Raw genomic sequence first — 16,332 nt, forward strand, 5'->3', positions numbered from 1 at the left:
CAGAGACATTAAGTTTTTATGAAAACAACATTTCTCTAAACAAGTTGGGTGTCGTGCAAAACCAGAAGACAAGCCTAGATGATTCCAAATGCACCGTGTAAAAACTAAAAAGATATGACTAGAAAAAATAATCCACTGTTTTAAAAATCACTTGATAGAAAATAAAAATTACAGGGGTTTGTCGCATCTCATATTGCCATATTTTCAAAGATAATGATCTTATTGTCCCACACTAATTGAGCAAGCAAATCATAGCATGAGCCTTTCCACAATAGTGGAGTCATGGAGTAGCGGAGCTCTATGCCAATAAGAAGTCCATAGAAATATTTAATGAAGAATTTACCATTAGAATACATGGAAATTGGAAAAAATACAAGGAATATAAGTATATAACTCACTCAAAATCTAATTGCATGAGAAAAACAAGACATAAAAATATATTTTTCATATGCTATAACAATTTTTAATCTCAATTTATGATATATGTGTGTGTATATATATTCCTCAAGAACAAACAAAGTTTACAACCCATTATATTGTGGTTTTACTGTCCCTCAGTTTCCATCGATTTTTTTTATTATTGTTTGAAAACACTGAATATGTGAATTAGAAACAAATTAACTATGATAATTTTGGAACTATATATCTTTAAAAATACATATATAAATCTTCCCTTTTTTTTCCTAACACAATGGCAATGCACCAATCTCTTTCTCAAAAGCTCTCAGCAATAGAATAATGACCACACAAATCTCTCTCTCTCTCTCTTGCACTATCCACAGCAATAATATAGCATAAACATGATGAGCTAAATTAAAACTTTATTAGTTGAAATATAAATCCTATTGAAAATGACTTAATCACTCCCTGAAAATCACCAACCTATGTGATTAGTCACTAAGCTTGATAGGTTTCTAGACAACCATCAAAAGTTTAGGCTTTAATAAGATTCATAATCTCTTTTTTTTAGTGACACCAAATCCAAAATTATTAGACAAGACCAAAGTGCCATCTCTTCCAACACTGCAAAGCATTAGTGTTCACAGTAGCCATGTCATGTTGTTTTAGCTCTCTAAATCAATCAAAGCTTTAAATATCAGCACTAATCCTAGTGTTATTTTAAGTGGATTATTTGCACGTAAAGTTTTAAAGGGCCATCACTTTCTCAGTAGTTGGATACCTTTAATTGTTTTTGTTGGTGTCACTGCTGTCATGCAGAAAACACAGTGTTTTTTCTTCATATTTTGTATTTATATATATTATCTTACTTTTTTTTAATAGATAATATATATTATAAGGCATTGGTGTTTCATATGTGTTGGTGTTTAAAGTTTCAATTTAAACACATTATACTTGTTGAAATATATATCTCTACGTTTATAAACACATTATACTCGTTGAAATATCTATTTCTGTGTTTATAAACTATTAAGTCAACTATTATTATTATTATTATTATTTTGAAAAATATGAACAAATTACTATATATATCTTTCCTATTTTGATAATAAAGAGAAAAATGTAATATTAACTCAATGTAAATTATTAACTTTACAAGTTAATTTTCTAATACTGGATGAGCGTAACTTTCATTTAAAATTTTTTACCTTCTCTATTACTCATTTACTAGTTTCATGTTCCTTGTTTTTACTATTTCTAGTTATTTGGTCGCTGCTATTTGTTATCCTTTTATTAATCTGAAAATAGTTTTTTAAACCCTTTGCTCATTTGTTTTCTGGGCTGAATGGCTGGGCCCATTAAAGTTCATTTCATGGCCTTAGTAAGAAAACAAAATGAAGCCCAATAAGTATCTATGAATATGACATGGCCCAAAAGTTGACTTGATTAATGCTTAATTTTCTCGTTTTATTAAATAAAAATATAGCTCACAATCTAACTATTGAAGCCTAATTGACCATATTCATCTTATTCCATAATTAAAATTTACAAGGTAATTGATTTAAATCTTTTATAACTTATTATAAATGAGTATCATACACAATTATTTAATTATTTTTAACATTTTTTTCCACTAGATCAAATAAATATAACTTTCATTCCCTATCCTACGTCAAAAATCGAATATTCAAATCTTACTCATTGTTCGTGCACAATTCAATATATATATATATATATATTAATTGGGGAAGTATGATTATTGTTTTGTTTTGTCCACTACACAAACAAAGAAAGCTTAAAAATAACACAAATGAAAAATGTCTACAATCTAGCTAAATTAAATAAATAATATAAATAAAAATAATGTGTAAATTATTCAAAAACAACCTTGAGGAGTACCATAGATATAAGAATGAGTTTAATTAGAAAATATTACAGGGTTGTTTATGCAAAAAGAGTAGGGGGTCAGACAAACACGCGGCCCGTACCTGAAATTCAAATCCAATTTGCATCATCCTCCGTTCGTCATTCGCTGCCCAATTTTTCCAAATTCGAATTTCAAACACATCACTCTCTCTCTCTCTCTCTCTCTCTCTCTCTCTCTCTCTCTCTCTCTCTCTCTCTCTCTCTCTCTCTCTCTCTCTTCTCTCTAGGGTTTTGGTTTCCATGATCGACTAGGGTTGGGCGTGGAGATCGCTTGATTTCTGGGCAGCGCCGGAGGATTTGATCTTGCTTTGCAGCTTCTTCTAGCAGGCGGTTGTGTGGTTGGTATGGATTTCGTTGCATTTGCTTCGTTTTTTTTTTCTTCTTTTTCTGTTTGTTTTTCCTGCGTGTTTTTGGGTGCTCGTTCGGGACTTGGTGCTGTGTTTGGGGTTTGAATTCTAGGGTTTCTTTGGCGGCTGTTGCTGTTTAGTTTGGAACTAGGGTTTAGTTGGGCTGGGCTTGTGGTTTCATTATTGATTGGAGTTTTACTGTTAGGGTAGTGGTTTAGCTGGATTTTTTATAGTGAGAATCGGGTTTTGGAGTGCTTGCATTGTGTTAGCATTTTGAATCTGAAGAGTAGTTATAAATCGAGTGGCATATTTAAATTTAATTAGTTAATTAATTAATTTTTAAGAATGGAGTTTTGAAACGATGCTGTAATGCCTGTTTTTTTTGTGTCTCGTTCTCTGGAAAGTTTTCATCAAGCCGGTTTTTGTGAGATTCTTTTAGATTGTTGTGATGTTGGGAAACAGGAGTAATCTGCAGATGTGTAAAATCTATGTGAAATCATAAGTAAACATTGCAATTTTGCAGTTGAATGCTTATTTTAGTAGAACTGCCATGATTATTTCATGCACAAAAACCGGTTTTCTCCGTGAGCATAAGCAATATGTTGCATATAAATTGCTTCCCTTTTTCTTGACAAAAAATCACAATGCACAATGACACACTATTATTATCAAATGGGCAGAGGCCTCAACGTGGCTTTAGTGTTTTTTTGGATATGGTGTTTTTCATTTATGCATTTTGCCTAAAGAAAGAATGTTGCTTATAGAAGACTAGGCTGTACGCTAGTCGTCTATAAGGCGTTCTATAGTTTTTGTTTATGTGTGAAGATATTGAGCACTTATATGGTGTGAGATACGTGTATCCTGATTCAAGAAAGTCTTCATCGTAATAAACTTCTTAAAAAATTTCTAGAAATTAGCTTGTACCACATTTTGGCGCCTGCTCATTCCTTGAAACACTTTGAAAATGATTTTTATGTAAGTGGTTTACTTGTTTTATATAGAAGGATCATCTCCCTTGGGAAGTTATTGCTTGCAAACTTGTTGCTGTGTTAATGAAGAAAATAATGATTGCTTGCTGAGTTTTGAAAACCTCAAACTTCACTTGTGGACCATATGACTGTTGATTCTATGTCCGTAGTAGAGCCTGATGTTTCACTTTTCATGTCATTACATTTCTTATGGACAAAGTAAAAGTTGATGAAATGAACTTTAATTGTTCATGAACCATTCCTTATAGAGAGAAAGATGAATGGGAAATGGGGAGCCTTTTATTAACATCAGTTTCTGCAGGACATTGGTTGTGGTGATTTCTGTTTTTTCTTGATTTTTTCTTTTTTAATGTTATTGTGTGATTTGTTGATTTTGTGCTATTATTTTGTGTATGTGAAAGTAAAAACAAACAAGCTTGCACACTTTCATATTGAACTGATCAAGATTGAGCATGGCAATTTAATTTTTACTTCTTCTGTGATGTTGTATTGGATCTAAGCACCTTGTGATTGATTCATTAATTTATAATGTATGATTTTGCGCCGAGTTGTGCTGTAGATGCCAATTTTCTTCAGTTGCATTTTGAAAGTATTAATGCATTTAGTTTCTTTGTTACTGTTAGTTTTGAATCGCTTGTCATATGAATAATTGCTCCTTGTTTCTAATTGAAAAGTTTCCTTTTGCCTTCAGTTGCTTATTTTAGTATGTTGAAAATCATCTAGAAGCCCATTACTTGTGGTCTTCTTGAACTAAACATGGTTATTTGACAATATTTGCTCAAGTAAAATGATGCTATTCTTTCCAGGATGTGGTTCGAGAACTGCAAGCTGTTATTGGCAGCTTGCCCTTCGATTTTTTGATGGCTCCAAATTGTAAATTGAGGCACGAGAAAAACAGATAATTGCAACAGTGGGTTCAATAAATTTATGCAGCTTTCTTTGTTTTAGCACAACTTTGCCAAAAATAGAAAATATTCCAGTGCTTCTGGCGACAGACATTTATTCAGGCACACAATGCAAACAAAGAAAAAAGTTCCTGCGAGAAGTGTTTCCAGAGAGCACACTAACCCTAGATCTTGTCGGCAGCAGAAAAAAGGAAGCACAGCTTGTGAGAGAAAAGTTGCTGATATGATAACATCTTCCACAAAAACAAAAAAATGGTACTTATCCATCTTTTTAATCCTCTTGTCATTTTCTTATACTTGTTTGAAGTGTTGCTTGTATTTCTTGTTGTTATTAAAACTTTGGTTTGCTATTTTAGACAACAGCTTACATTTTAAATTTCTTCTTTTATATTCTAGAAGAAATTCTTTGCTCATTATAAATGTGGAGTAGTGGGGCACAGAGAATTTGGTCTAACATCATCCTAATTATGATTGTTTGACTTTTTTGCTGCAGTCATAAAAAATTAAATTTGTGTTTGGATATAATTTTTTGATTGCTGATATTTGTGTGCCTGAATATGAAAAATTCTTTTAGATACCTAATTTATATACATTGTTATTTTTCAGGTAGGATACTCTCAAGTAAAAGTAATGTAGAATCTGAAAAGGATTTGAATTCCATGCACACCCTATCATCTGACAATACTGACAATATTTGTCTTATAAATGGGAATACTCTTCATCCCAAGGTGATTCTTCTTTGGTTTTCCAACAGTTTTATGGATGTGAATTGTATTTCTTATTTCATGATGTATGAAATAGGTTTCTTTTGGATTTGTTTAATTTTTATGATACTGATTTGTTTATTTGTATCTGTTCCTTATTGTTATTTAGTTATCTGGGGAATTACATGATCTTCGACTGCTTTTTATGCTGTCTTCTATTAAGTAATTGTATTCTGTACCTAGTAGAAAATTCTTTTAGGTTCCACTTCTAAATAATAGACAAATAATTTGGAGATTGTTGCATTTTACTGATACAGTACTCAGTACTGAACTTGGGCTCCTCTAGATAGAAATTAATGATTATTTAGTTTACCAGCTGCTAGTTTTACTGCCTCATCCTATTAATGGTATTTGCTGCTCCACCTGCATTTTGTAATTATTCATGCATGGGGTGTTCTTGGTGCAGTGTTTATCTAGTTACAGTGATGCGAGTCTGACAGACTTGATTTTATTGATGCCTATCAAAGGGCTACAGCTTCAGCAACATGTGCTTTTAAATAGTCTTTGAATAGGAATTGTAAGCTGAGATGTGGAATTATTTTATTGGATTTATAACAATAATGATTAGTTATTAACTTATGATGCATCTGAATTTCCTTGCATTTTCATGTTTCTGTCCACTTGTGTGTTTCCATTTTTGTAATGGATTGGATTTGATTTTTAATCGGAAATATAAATGCAAAACTCAAATCATTATAGGTAACAAAGATGGTTTTTTTTTTAATATTTTTTTGTAATTTCAAGACTGAAAATGAACATGTTTTATACAATTTTCTCATATAACAGGGCAAAGGCTATTGTATATTTGTTATTTTAAGGGAAATGAATTTCCTTTTGATCATAGATGTGTGCATTTCTGTTATGTGATCACTGATCTTTCATACCTGCGATTGTGCAGCTATCTGATGATAGAACCTCTCAGTGTGTATTGGAAACTATATTTTCCCCTTCATTTCATCTTCCTAAAGATGGCTCCAGTGGTGTCCCTGGGAAAGGTAACACACATCTATTAAATTTCACTTGTTTGCTTGTCACTGTTCAATTTGAAACTGCTGACATTTGTGAGTGTATGTTCATCCAATCTAAGGTGTGGATTCTCTATAAATTTTTCTGTAAATGACTGCTTTGAACTTAAAAATGGATGGTATTCTAAGTAGTCTGACATTTTAGTTTCATCAATAGTTGTGTGAAGCAGGACATTGTTGATCACTGTGATGCATATCAGAGAGTGGTTGAGTTTGTTTGGAATTGATGGACTTGTATGCTCTAGATGTGATGGTACATCCAATAGAATTTAAAAACTCTCATTTTTTATGAAATCATGCTTAATCTATGCTCCTCTGAAATTTATATGATCATCAATATGAGTTTGATGTGTTCCCTTGTCTTAGTGGAGAAGTGTGTAATAATGACATCAAAGATGAATTTAAATTTTTCATGTCTTCGTGTAGTGTTTATTTTGGAAAGCTTGATGTGAGCAGTTAACAAGTCAAATTTTAGGAGACTATTTGTATTAGGTTCCTACTTGATTTTGCATAACACTATTAGGTGTGGATTTTTTTCATCAAGTTTGAAATTTTAATCGTATGATTTTAGTATTAGGATATTATTTGGTTTGGTTTGGAAGTATGGTTTGAGATTTGGGTAATAACTGTACAAAATTCTTGTCTCTTCAACTTAAACTTTGAGCTTGGGCTATGCAATTTTTCATCTTTGTTGGTTTTGGGTCTGTTTCATTGGCCTATTCACCTCCTGTTTGACCTCTTGCACAAGTTGCCATATTTTGGCTCAACTTTTCATGCTAGCACTAGTTTTCATTGCATGCATTCAGTCATATAGACAGCTGCACAGTTTAATTTTCTTTTGATACCATATTCTCTGTCCTTTTTGTAGCGGATTTTGTGAACTTCTTCATGGGTAAAGATCAAGTTGGGAATCTGGTTCAAACAGGTGAAAAATTATTAGTTGATGCATTGAATTCTCATGTTAAAAGAGTAGCATACACGCACACACACCAGCAAACACGCCAAGCAAAATGAAGCCTTTTACTTTCTTGTACCGGTGGTGATACTTGAGACACAATAATGAGGCCTTTAATCCATCTAACATATCAATTTATTTTACGCGTATGTATCTCACAGAATTGGAGTGTGCGAACTCTTGTGATGAAGAATTTAGCAACCTGGGGAAGCTGTCTCCTGAAGTTTCAGCCATATATCTTGCCATGCAGCACTCTAAATTGGAATGTGTTGATGAACCAACTCAAGAATCCATGTCCACAGATATGTGTGTGGAGTATGAAGATGATGATTTTGATGACTTTGATCCATATTTTTTCATAAAGAACTTACCTGATTTGTCGGCGGTTGTTCCAACTTTTCGGCCGATGCTTCTTCCAAGGCAGACAAGGAGCTGCCCCTCAACTACGCTTGTTCTTGACTTGGATGGTATGCTAGTTAAAATACTTCTGCTATCGCACTTGCATGTTAATAATTTTTATTGTTTGTTTCATATGTTAAAGATATGACCGGAAACTATATTGGTTCACTGTTTAGATTTTCATGCTGTTTCTATGCCAGTTATGATATCTTGTTAGTTAGTTTTATGAAAAGCATGAAGCTAGTGTTATGTCATTGCCTGATAGCCTGCATGTTAGTTGTATGTGTTTATATTCTAGTTAAAAGTTCATAGCACCCATCTTAACTTAAATTGAACAGGCTAATCGAGTGATCAATAATCAATTTTTTCTTTGTTCTACTTAGGTCATTTGAATCATTTGTCATTAGCAATGCATATGCTTGGTATATTTCTCTGTAATTATGAATGCATGGGTAGCAATTTTGAGCCTTGACCTGCATGGTGCAATTCATTTTTCTTTGCTGATTATAACTGCCAAGGAAGAGGCTCATATTATGTGGCCATTTTATCTTGTAGTCTCTAGTAGTGTTCTAATCCATATAGCATGAGGTCCTTACGATATTATGCCTTCTCACCATTTCTAAAATACAATGGAGATCATAAAAAAGTCTTTTTGAAATGGGAACTAGGGTTGACTAGACACAATTCATATTTTTAAGTCATCATGCCAGCCTGGAATTTCTAACTGTTCACTTCTGCTTATTAAACATGGCAGAGACATTAGTGCATTCCAGTCTTGAGCCCTGTGAAGATGCAGATTTTACCTTCCCAGTAAATTTTAATCTTAAAGAACACACAGTCTATGTACGCTGCCGTCCCCATCTCAGGGATTTCATGGAGAGAGTTGCTAGCCTATTTGAGATTATCATATTTACAGCTAGTCAGAGTATCTATGCCGAGCAGCTCCTAAATGTGCTTGATCCAAAAAGGAAATTGTTCCGTCATCGTGTTTACCGTGAATCTTGTGTGTATGTAGAGGGCAACTATTTGAAGGATCTTTCAGTTCTAGGCCGTGATCTCTCCCGTGTGATCATTATTGACAACTCTCCCCAGGTAATGCAAGCTTTACTCTAGAGGTTTTCCTGGTTTATTTAATTTGTTGTCTGTCAAAGCTCATGCATATCCCTCTAAACATTCCATAACATAAAGTATCTTAGGTGGTTCTCTGACTAGAATATGCAAGAATAATGCATGAAATCCCCTTTATTTTTAATGTTTTTAGGAGTAGAATGTATAGTGCACACCTTTTATTATCGTGTCATCCTTTTTCAGGCATTTGGCTTCCAAATAGACAATGGCATACCCATCGAAAGTTGGTTTGAAGATCGTTCAGATCAGGAGTTGATTTTATTGCTGCCATTTTTAGAAAGCTTGGTTGGGGTTGAAGATGTTCGGCCTCTGATAGCTAAAAAGTTCAATCTCCGGCAGAAGGTTGCTGCAGCAACGTGCCTTGGTGTTGATTTCAAATGAGTGCCAATCTCCATGTTTTATGCTTGCTACGGTAGTATGGGTTTGTTGTTATACATGATTTTCACCCCTTGCTGTCTTTTTGCTTGCTGTTACAGTCTTTCGTTCCTGTTTGTATGCCATTTTAGCCGGTGGTTGTTTAAGGGGGTTGTGGCGTGATAAATTAGAATGTTAAATAAGTTTTTTTCTGGAAAGAAGTTAAAATGCCTTTGGATGAGTAGTCAATTGGCGTGTGCTTATTTTTTTTCTTTCATGCAAATTGTGGCTTTCAAAGTTTCAGTTTCTGTTTCAAGTTGGTTGTGCATCACTGTTTATTAATATTATAAATGACTGTTAAATACTTAATTCAGGTTCAGCACGCTTAAATAAAGCACTCGTACACTCTCAATTAAATCAAAATCAAGTCTCAGTTATGTTCTTTAAATTATTGATTATTATTATTATTATTATATTTTTATTTTTAATAATATATCAAACATTAAATCTATTAAATTCTCAGCCCTGCATTGAAAAACAAATCCAATCCTTTGCTCGAAATCTGTAGTACAAACATAATCCACTTAATTTCATCTCATCACTTCAGGTCTTAATAACATTAATAGAATTATTTTATGGTAATTGGTGTAAATTTAAGAGATCCAGATAATATTTTAGTACAAATTAAAAATTATATTCCTTTGTCAAAATATAAATGAATAAATTCTGAACGTATACTCCACTGTGATTTTAATTGCAACATACATGGAGCAGTGATAAAAGCATTCAACCCGGAAAAAAAAAGAAGCAAAAACAGACGGACGTGTACATTGCTTATGAATTATGATTACCCGCTTAAACATTTTGAAAATCACTCAGCAAAAAATAGAAAATTAAAATGGCTATCTCATATTCCTCTATGAAACACAACCTATTTATAAACTGGCACAAGAAAAAAAAAAACAAAAAAGTATCACCTGCTACACTTGGCTTTTGCTAACTTCTTCCTCCTCTTTTTCTCTGCCTTAGGTACTTTGCTTTTCCTAGATTCTCTCTTCTCTTCTTTAACCTTCTTCTTGTTCTCCTTCCGAGCAGCTTTCTTATCAGCCGGGTCCATTCTGGTTCCATCATCTACTGCTAATTTTTCTTCTTCTGAATCACTACTTGATTCATCCCCATCTGTGGATGTTTCCACTGTTTCCTCCAAAGGTTGTTCATTCGACAAACTACGATCCAGAATTTCGCTAGTCTCGTTTGCTACAGTTATATCCTGATGTTGCTTACTGATACCTTCGGCTTTTGTGTCAATAAATCCTAGAAGTGGCTGGTCATAAAGTTCTTCAGGTTTCGGTTCATAGACGAATGCTGGTCTCGAAAGCATTGCCATCTGAACCAAATCCTCCTCGCATTTCTTCACATGGTTCAATGTCTTGAGGCCAATTGTATAACAAGAAGTTAGTTGAGATATATAGGAAAGACATATTTAGGTGTAAGAAACATTTGATGAAATATGGAGAAAAAACGGCACAGAATGGTTAGTGTAATGCAGTTCTACACAATGTGACATTTGGAATCAATTTTGGTGACAGAGTGAACTGAAAATTTTATTGCTGAGCGCCAGGTTCTAAATATGCAAATAACTGCTAAAGAATGCATAAACAAAGGCACACAATTTTGAACCCATTAATAATAATAATAAATAAGAACAACAACAACAACAACAACAATAATCCAATGCTACAAAAACGCAATTAACAACTTGCAGTGCATTTTAGATAACATTTTAAAAAAGCACAAAGTCTAAATTTAATAATGGAGCATCCTGAATTGGCGATGTGGATAAACTCAGAAAGGTATTTGTACATATCTTTATGTATAATGACTGAAATATTGAATGAACATACAGAAAAAAGACACTGATGCACAATAAGCACAATTTCATGGAAAGTAGAAGAATTCAGAAACGTACCTGTACATATACAGTTGGTGCAATCTCATCATCTTGGACATCTGTACCGCATCTTTTGAGAATATTTTGTTGGATCTGAAGCAAGTTCACATTGGATGATTATTTGGGGCATATGGCAAGGATAACTATATAAATGATCTTTGCTCACGAGCTACACAATTGGCAAGTATACCTTCTCCAAATATTCATCCACAGCGTCATCAGAAATGGATGGATCAAGCACAAAATCAAGCAGCTCTTTTACAGACATAACAGCGACACCGCCCTTCTTGAAGAAGTCCTGCAGCCATGCACCAGGAAGAGGAACTTAATCAGGTTTCTTGCTTAATGCAAAGTAGAGATAGAACCAAGCCAACCATCAATACTTACTGAAACATGAACACAATCTTCACGAAGGAAGTCTAATGCAGAAGGGTGATCAAGGTCGACAGACTGTGATACGTCAATAATGTATAAGTGACCCTGTAAGATTATCACAGTCAGTAATGAAGAGGACAGTAGTTACAAGTGTATGACATTGTACACACGGAACACCATAAAATCACTGATATATCATACCTCAAAATAAAGTATGTTGTATTCACTCAGATCTCCATGTACCAATTTACACTTCTGATAGAGTGTTCGCATTATTGTAATAATCTGACACACAGTTGGTAAAAATTATGTCAGGGATAGAAAAAGATCATTACAATAATTCTAGACATTATGAAACGCAAAAGAAGACCCTATTATTTCAAAAAATTTCATCTCTTGAAAAGGCACTATAAGTACAGATAAAAATAGAATGCTTCAATATTATTAAAATATTATTAAAAGACATAAGCAATGGATAGAGAAAAAAAAAAGGCCCCATTAATCAGACATTAAGATTTACACACACCTCTACATAACTTTCACGCAACTTATCTTCCGACAGAGATGCATCCTTCAAGCGAGGAGCAGCCCAACCCGATTTCCCTGCACATCAAAACACATAGGCTCTGAGCACTACTATAACTGGAAACATAACAAGAAAAGGAATAGATTACAATTCAGCATTGAGATCTAATACCTATGAATTCCATAACCAAAACGTGAAGCCTCAAAAGAATTGGTGACGGGCATCTTATTCCAGCTGCCTTCACTCTGTCAATAACGTCTTAAGTGTTTAGCTTAAAAGTTCAAAACAATGTAGAGATAACAGTCAAAAGAGAACAATGTTACAACATCTCAAGCTATGCAAGAGCAATCTAAAGCAGACCATTCTGAACATTTACAGATATATGACGTGAAAGGATAGCAATCCACAATCATTCTGTAACCATATCGAATATGGAAAACCTATCATAAAAAAATGGTGGGGCTTCATAAGACATGGACATAGATTTTAGTATATTACTTACCTATGTTGACATAAAAGGCAGAATAGGTTTATCAAAGCTAAAAGTCTAAAACAATAAGAACAACAAAACTTCAGGACTTAATTAAGATAACTATGGTCAGTTAAGGAACTTCATGCAAAGAGATGGATCAAAGGGTTTGCATTTTTCACTCATTTCACTGCTTTGTCAATTTAATGAAAAGAAAATCTTATGAACAGATAACCTTTAAGGACTTCTAATCTTGTCAAGGGAGTTCTAATGTTGTCAAGGGTGGACTTCACAGCTCAACTCTTAATCTCTCTTTCATGCACTCCAAATCTCCCTCTTTACTCATCCCAATCTATAGCTGGGAATAAGCACTTTCAAGCAGATCTCAGATAACAAATAGATTTCAAACAGGAGGTATTGTTCTCAAACTTGCCCACCACCAAAAGTTTCACACTTGATAAACCCATCAATTCCAACATTCATGTATAACAACGAACACATAGGTAAGCAAGCCTCTCATTTAATCTCATTATTTCTTATAATGCAAAGTAGTACCATAAGAATGCATTTCATTTACGAGGGAAAAAGCCAAATATAATATTAGAAAAAATGCATGAACCTTAAAAGATTTCTCATTTCCTTCTCTGCCCAGGTTTTCACCATCTTCCTTGGATTATGCTTACAATACCCATATCTGAAGCGGTAATCACCTTGGACATATCGATCTCGGTCCCTGCAATTTCGAAAGTAATCCAGTGCACAAAATAATATTGCACCCATATATAAACAGTGCATCCCTCCAAAATGATATTTATTTGAAATACCCAAATAAATGATGCATAATTTTTAATAAACTTGAAGCTTCTGCAAAAAGAATAATCAGCATAAACCTTACAAAATAAATCTTATAATAACACAAGAAATTCCCCCTACACTATCATGACATCAAGCAATATACAATTTTCCCTATGCCATCCACTTTCATAGATGAAGTCATGATAAAAATTCATTACGTCATTTTTCATCAAAGCATTTGAATCTCACATTATGGGATGGCTCCTTTTTCAGTGATTTTTCAGCAGTGCTGGAAGTTTTATTCTCCTCAAAATAGATGGAACTGGAAGACTCAAATGAGCTAGTTTTTGGGAATAATTAACATACCACTACTTATAACCAAGAAGAACTTCACAATCATCAAGCAAGGAAACATGGTCGCTCAAATGACAGCAAGTTCAGCCAGCATTCTAATTGGAAGATAGATATCGCTAATGGGGATAAAGATGAATCTTCATGAAAGTCAGCCTTCAGAGGCTTTGGTTCCCGCAATGCAAAGGTTTTGATAACTATTCCATCGTGCTGAAAAGAAATCGTGACAAGTCTAAAACAGGAAAACCCTGGGATGAGCTCATTTGTCCTTTTATGGCATAGGGAGGATAACACATATACTCTAATTACTGATGAAACAGGTTCATCATCGTATGATCATAATTGAGAATTTCTCTATTGAATAAATAATGGTGAGAAAAAAAAATTGAAGACATAATTTCCACAGAATTTCCATTACCAATTTGGTTGCTCAATAACAGTAGGAAGATTAAAGGAAGCGTAGAATAACAGGACAAATCTAATCATAAGATAAACGATGCACTAAATTCTCATGATTTTTATCAACTTACTTAAAAACAAGAACAGATGTTTTATACACTTTGATAGCTAATTCTTGGCCATCAGCTTTGAGTCGCATGATAAACATTTGCCTGCAAGGAAGAAATTAATGTTGGTGAATTCATCTAGAATTCAATGTGCTAAATCCAAAACAAAGTCACTATACAAACATAATATCAGTTGTATGTACATTCAAACAAGGTAACTATTATCAATTTAGTAAATGGTTAGAAGACCAAAAGACAACATTGGAACAATATTCTCATGTAGGAAACTCGAGAAATAAAGACAAACTTGTGACTGAGGTTAGTTAAAAACACATACTTCTTTCCCAGTTGAAATGCAACCATTGATATCATTAAATATTCCTCTATTGAGCATTTTGAACAAAACCATACGAGTTCTTGGGTCTATGGCCTGCAAAAAAGTAAAAAGAAAGTATAATATATATAAAAATCAGAACTCAAACTTTAAGTTTCTGGACTGAAACTAACAACAAAGGCTGTTGATTGAAGTCAGATATAGTTCTTGAGCATGAAAGCCACAAGTTACAATAATGTGTAAAATGACCAAAGAATGTTTGTTCCCAGTGAGCATTAATGTTGAAACAAGCCATCAATAAATTCTTAGTAGCTGGCAGATGGCTTTCAAATATTGAACTGAATTGAACTAAATCTATATTGAAAGCAGACAAGAATCCAGAAATGGCATTCATCTGACCGAGCAATATGACAAACTACTAACTCTAAGGGTACAAACCTGCTCAACAGTGGCTCGGTCTGCTTTCTCAGTGGACCTAATCCTTCCAATTGCCATCTCTCTAACACTATCCCTAATTGCAGTTGTCACTGAGTTTGACATTCCCACGTTCATCCTCCCTTCCCATTCCTACATCACCAACAAACATCATCTCAGACTAAAAAAATCAAATAAAATCATCAAGAAATATATAACATCATGGCAATCATGGCAATGGGAAACACCAAAACACACGCACACAAACACACAAAGCAAGATATTATTGATTATAGGCATGTACCACCCGAAACAGAACAAAGCAAGATATTATTAATTATAAACATGTACCACCCCAAACAGAAGAACTCCAATACAAATGATAACAATTATATAATCTCCAAAACATCACAATGTAATGATAACTCCCAAGCAAAATCCTAAAAGCAAAATCAAAAGGGAAACAAGCGTAAATAACCACAATCACAAGAACACCCACACGAATAAATCCAATAAAAACAACAAATTTATATAATCTTCAAAGACATCAACCCAATGAGAAAACCCCACAGGCCACAAGCATGAATCACCGCACCACCACAATCTCCAAAACACACAAAAAGAGGACACATTCAACATTAGAAAAACAAAGCCCCAAAATATTTTCTAAACAAAAACCAGAATGAAGACCTCAAGGGGGCTGGCTCGGATGTGATGGGAGAACTTCTGGTTACGATTAGATAGGGGCTGCAATGGGCGGGAAAGGAGACCTCCATGGGCATTGGGGCGCCTCGCCGGAGCAACAGAGAAGGATGCCCCTCCTGCTGCAGCAGCGCCGCCATCAGCAGAATCCAGCCAATCAAGGGCGTCACCTACATCCGAATCCGAGGACCAATCCTCATCGCTATTTCCAAACTCCTCTTCCTCTTCATCAGATCCTTCTTCTCCTTCTCGCCTTTGATTCTCTCGTTCCTCCATTGCTGAAGCTTCGAGCGCCATGAAGGTTCACACCTCTCTCGTCCAAAAACCCTAACAAAACCCGAGCTTCGAGCTTAAATAGGGGTTATTTTGCAAATAGCACCCTACATTATCAATTTATTGATGAATGTATATATATATATAATTATGACATTTCACAAGCGGATATAGGTAAAAAAAAAACGCATCAAAGGCTGGCCCAAGAAAGGCCCATAATAAATTATTGTTAGCCATTTGATACTTTTTGTATCCAATTAGGATTGTAAACAAATCAATATGATCATTAGAATTAGAAGCTAACAAGTCCTTAGCTCTGCCATTTATAAACTAAACGAGTGGTTTCAAGTTTAACTTTTAAGCTTGTAAGATAAATGAGCCGAGCTTAAACAACCTAAAACTTAGCTTATTAAAACTTGTCAACGGCTCGAGACTGTAACGCGTT

General features: G+C 34.2%; 2 protein-coding genes across 3 annotated transcripts; one reads left to right on the forward strand and one right to left on the reverse strand.

The window, feature by feature from the left end:
- The first annotated feature begins 2,476 nt into the window (after positions 1 to 2,476).
- On the forward strand, positions 2,477 to 9,494 carry LOC120261561 (CTD small phosphatase-like protein 2). 2 transcript variants are annotated; one of them, XM_039269495.1, is made up of 9 exons: positions 2,479 to 2,667; positions 4,468 to 4,571; positions 4,657 to 4,821; positions 5,173 to 5,294; positions 6,229 to 6,325; positions 7,224 to 7,280; positions 7,472 to 7,777; positions 8,464 to 8,801; positions 9,021 to 9,440. In XM_039269495.1, exons 4-9 carry the CDS (start codon positions 5,226 to 5,228, stop codon positions 9,216 to 9,218), a joined length of 1,065 nt encoding a protein of 354 aa, XP_039125429.1. In that variant the 5' UTR covers positions 2,479 to 2,667; positions 4,468 to 4,571; positions 4,657 to 4,821; positions 5,173 to 5,225; the 3' UTR covers positions 9,219 to 9,440. The 2 variants fall into 2 exon arrangements, with proteins under 2 accessions (XP_039125430.1, XP_039125429.1); XM_039269496.1 differs by lacking the exon at positions 7,224 to 7,280 and having other exon boundaries at positions 2,477 to 2,667; positions 4,468 to 4,821; positions 9,021 to 9,494.
- Positions 9,495 to 9,995: 501 nt separating this feature from the next.
- On the reverse strand, positions 9,996 to 15,961 carry LOC120262008 (serine/threonine-protein kinase RIO1-like). The gene is given in 13 exon segments (XM_039270044.1): positions 9,996 to 10,620; positions 11,161 to 11,235; positions 11,333 to 11,440; positions 11,530 to 11,622; positions 11,719 to 11,802; positions 12,044 to 12,120; positions 12,215 to 12,288; positions 13,132 to 13,245; positions 14,189 to 14,247; positions 14,249 to 14,269; positions 14,502 to 14,594; positions 14,937 to 15,065; positions 15,603 to 15,961. Coding segments are annotated over 13 exon segments (1,692 nt in total). The 5' UTR covers positions 15,912 to 15,961; the 3' UTR covers positions 9,996 to 10,164.
- Between the last annotated feature and the right edge of the window lie 371 nt (positions 15,962 to 16,332).

This window comes from Dioscorea cayenensis, chromosome 5 (genome assembly GCF_009730915.1).
Source record: "Dioscorea cayenensis subsp. rotundata cultivar TDr96_F1 chromosome 5, TDr96_F1_v2_PseudoChromosome.rev07_lg8_w22 25.fasta, whole genome shotgun sequence".
NCBI classification, from domain to species: domain Eukaryota; kingdom Viridiplantae; phylum Streptophyta; class Magnoliopsida; order Dioscoreales; family Dioscoreaceae; genus Dioscorea; species Dioscorea cayenensis.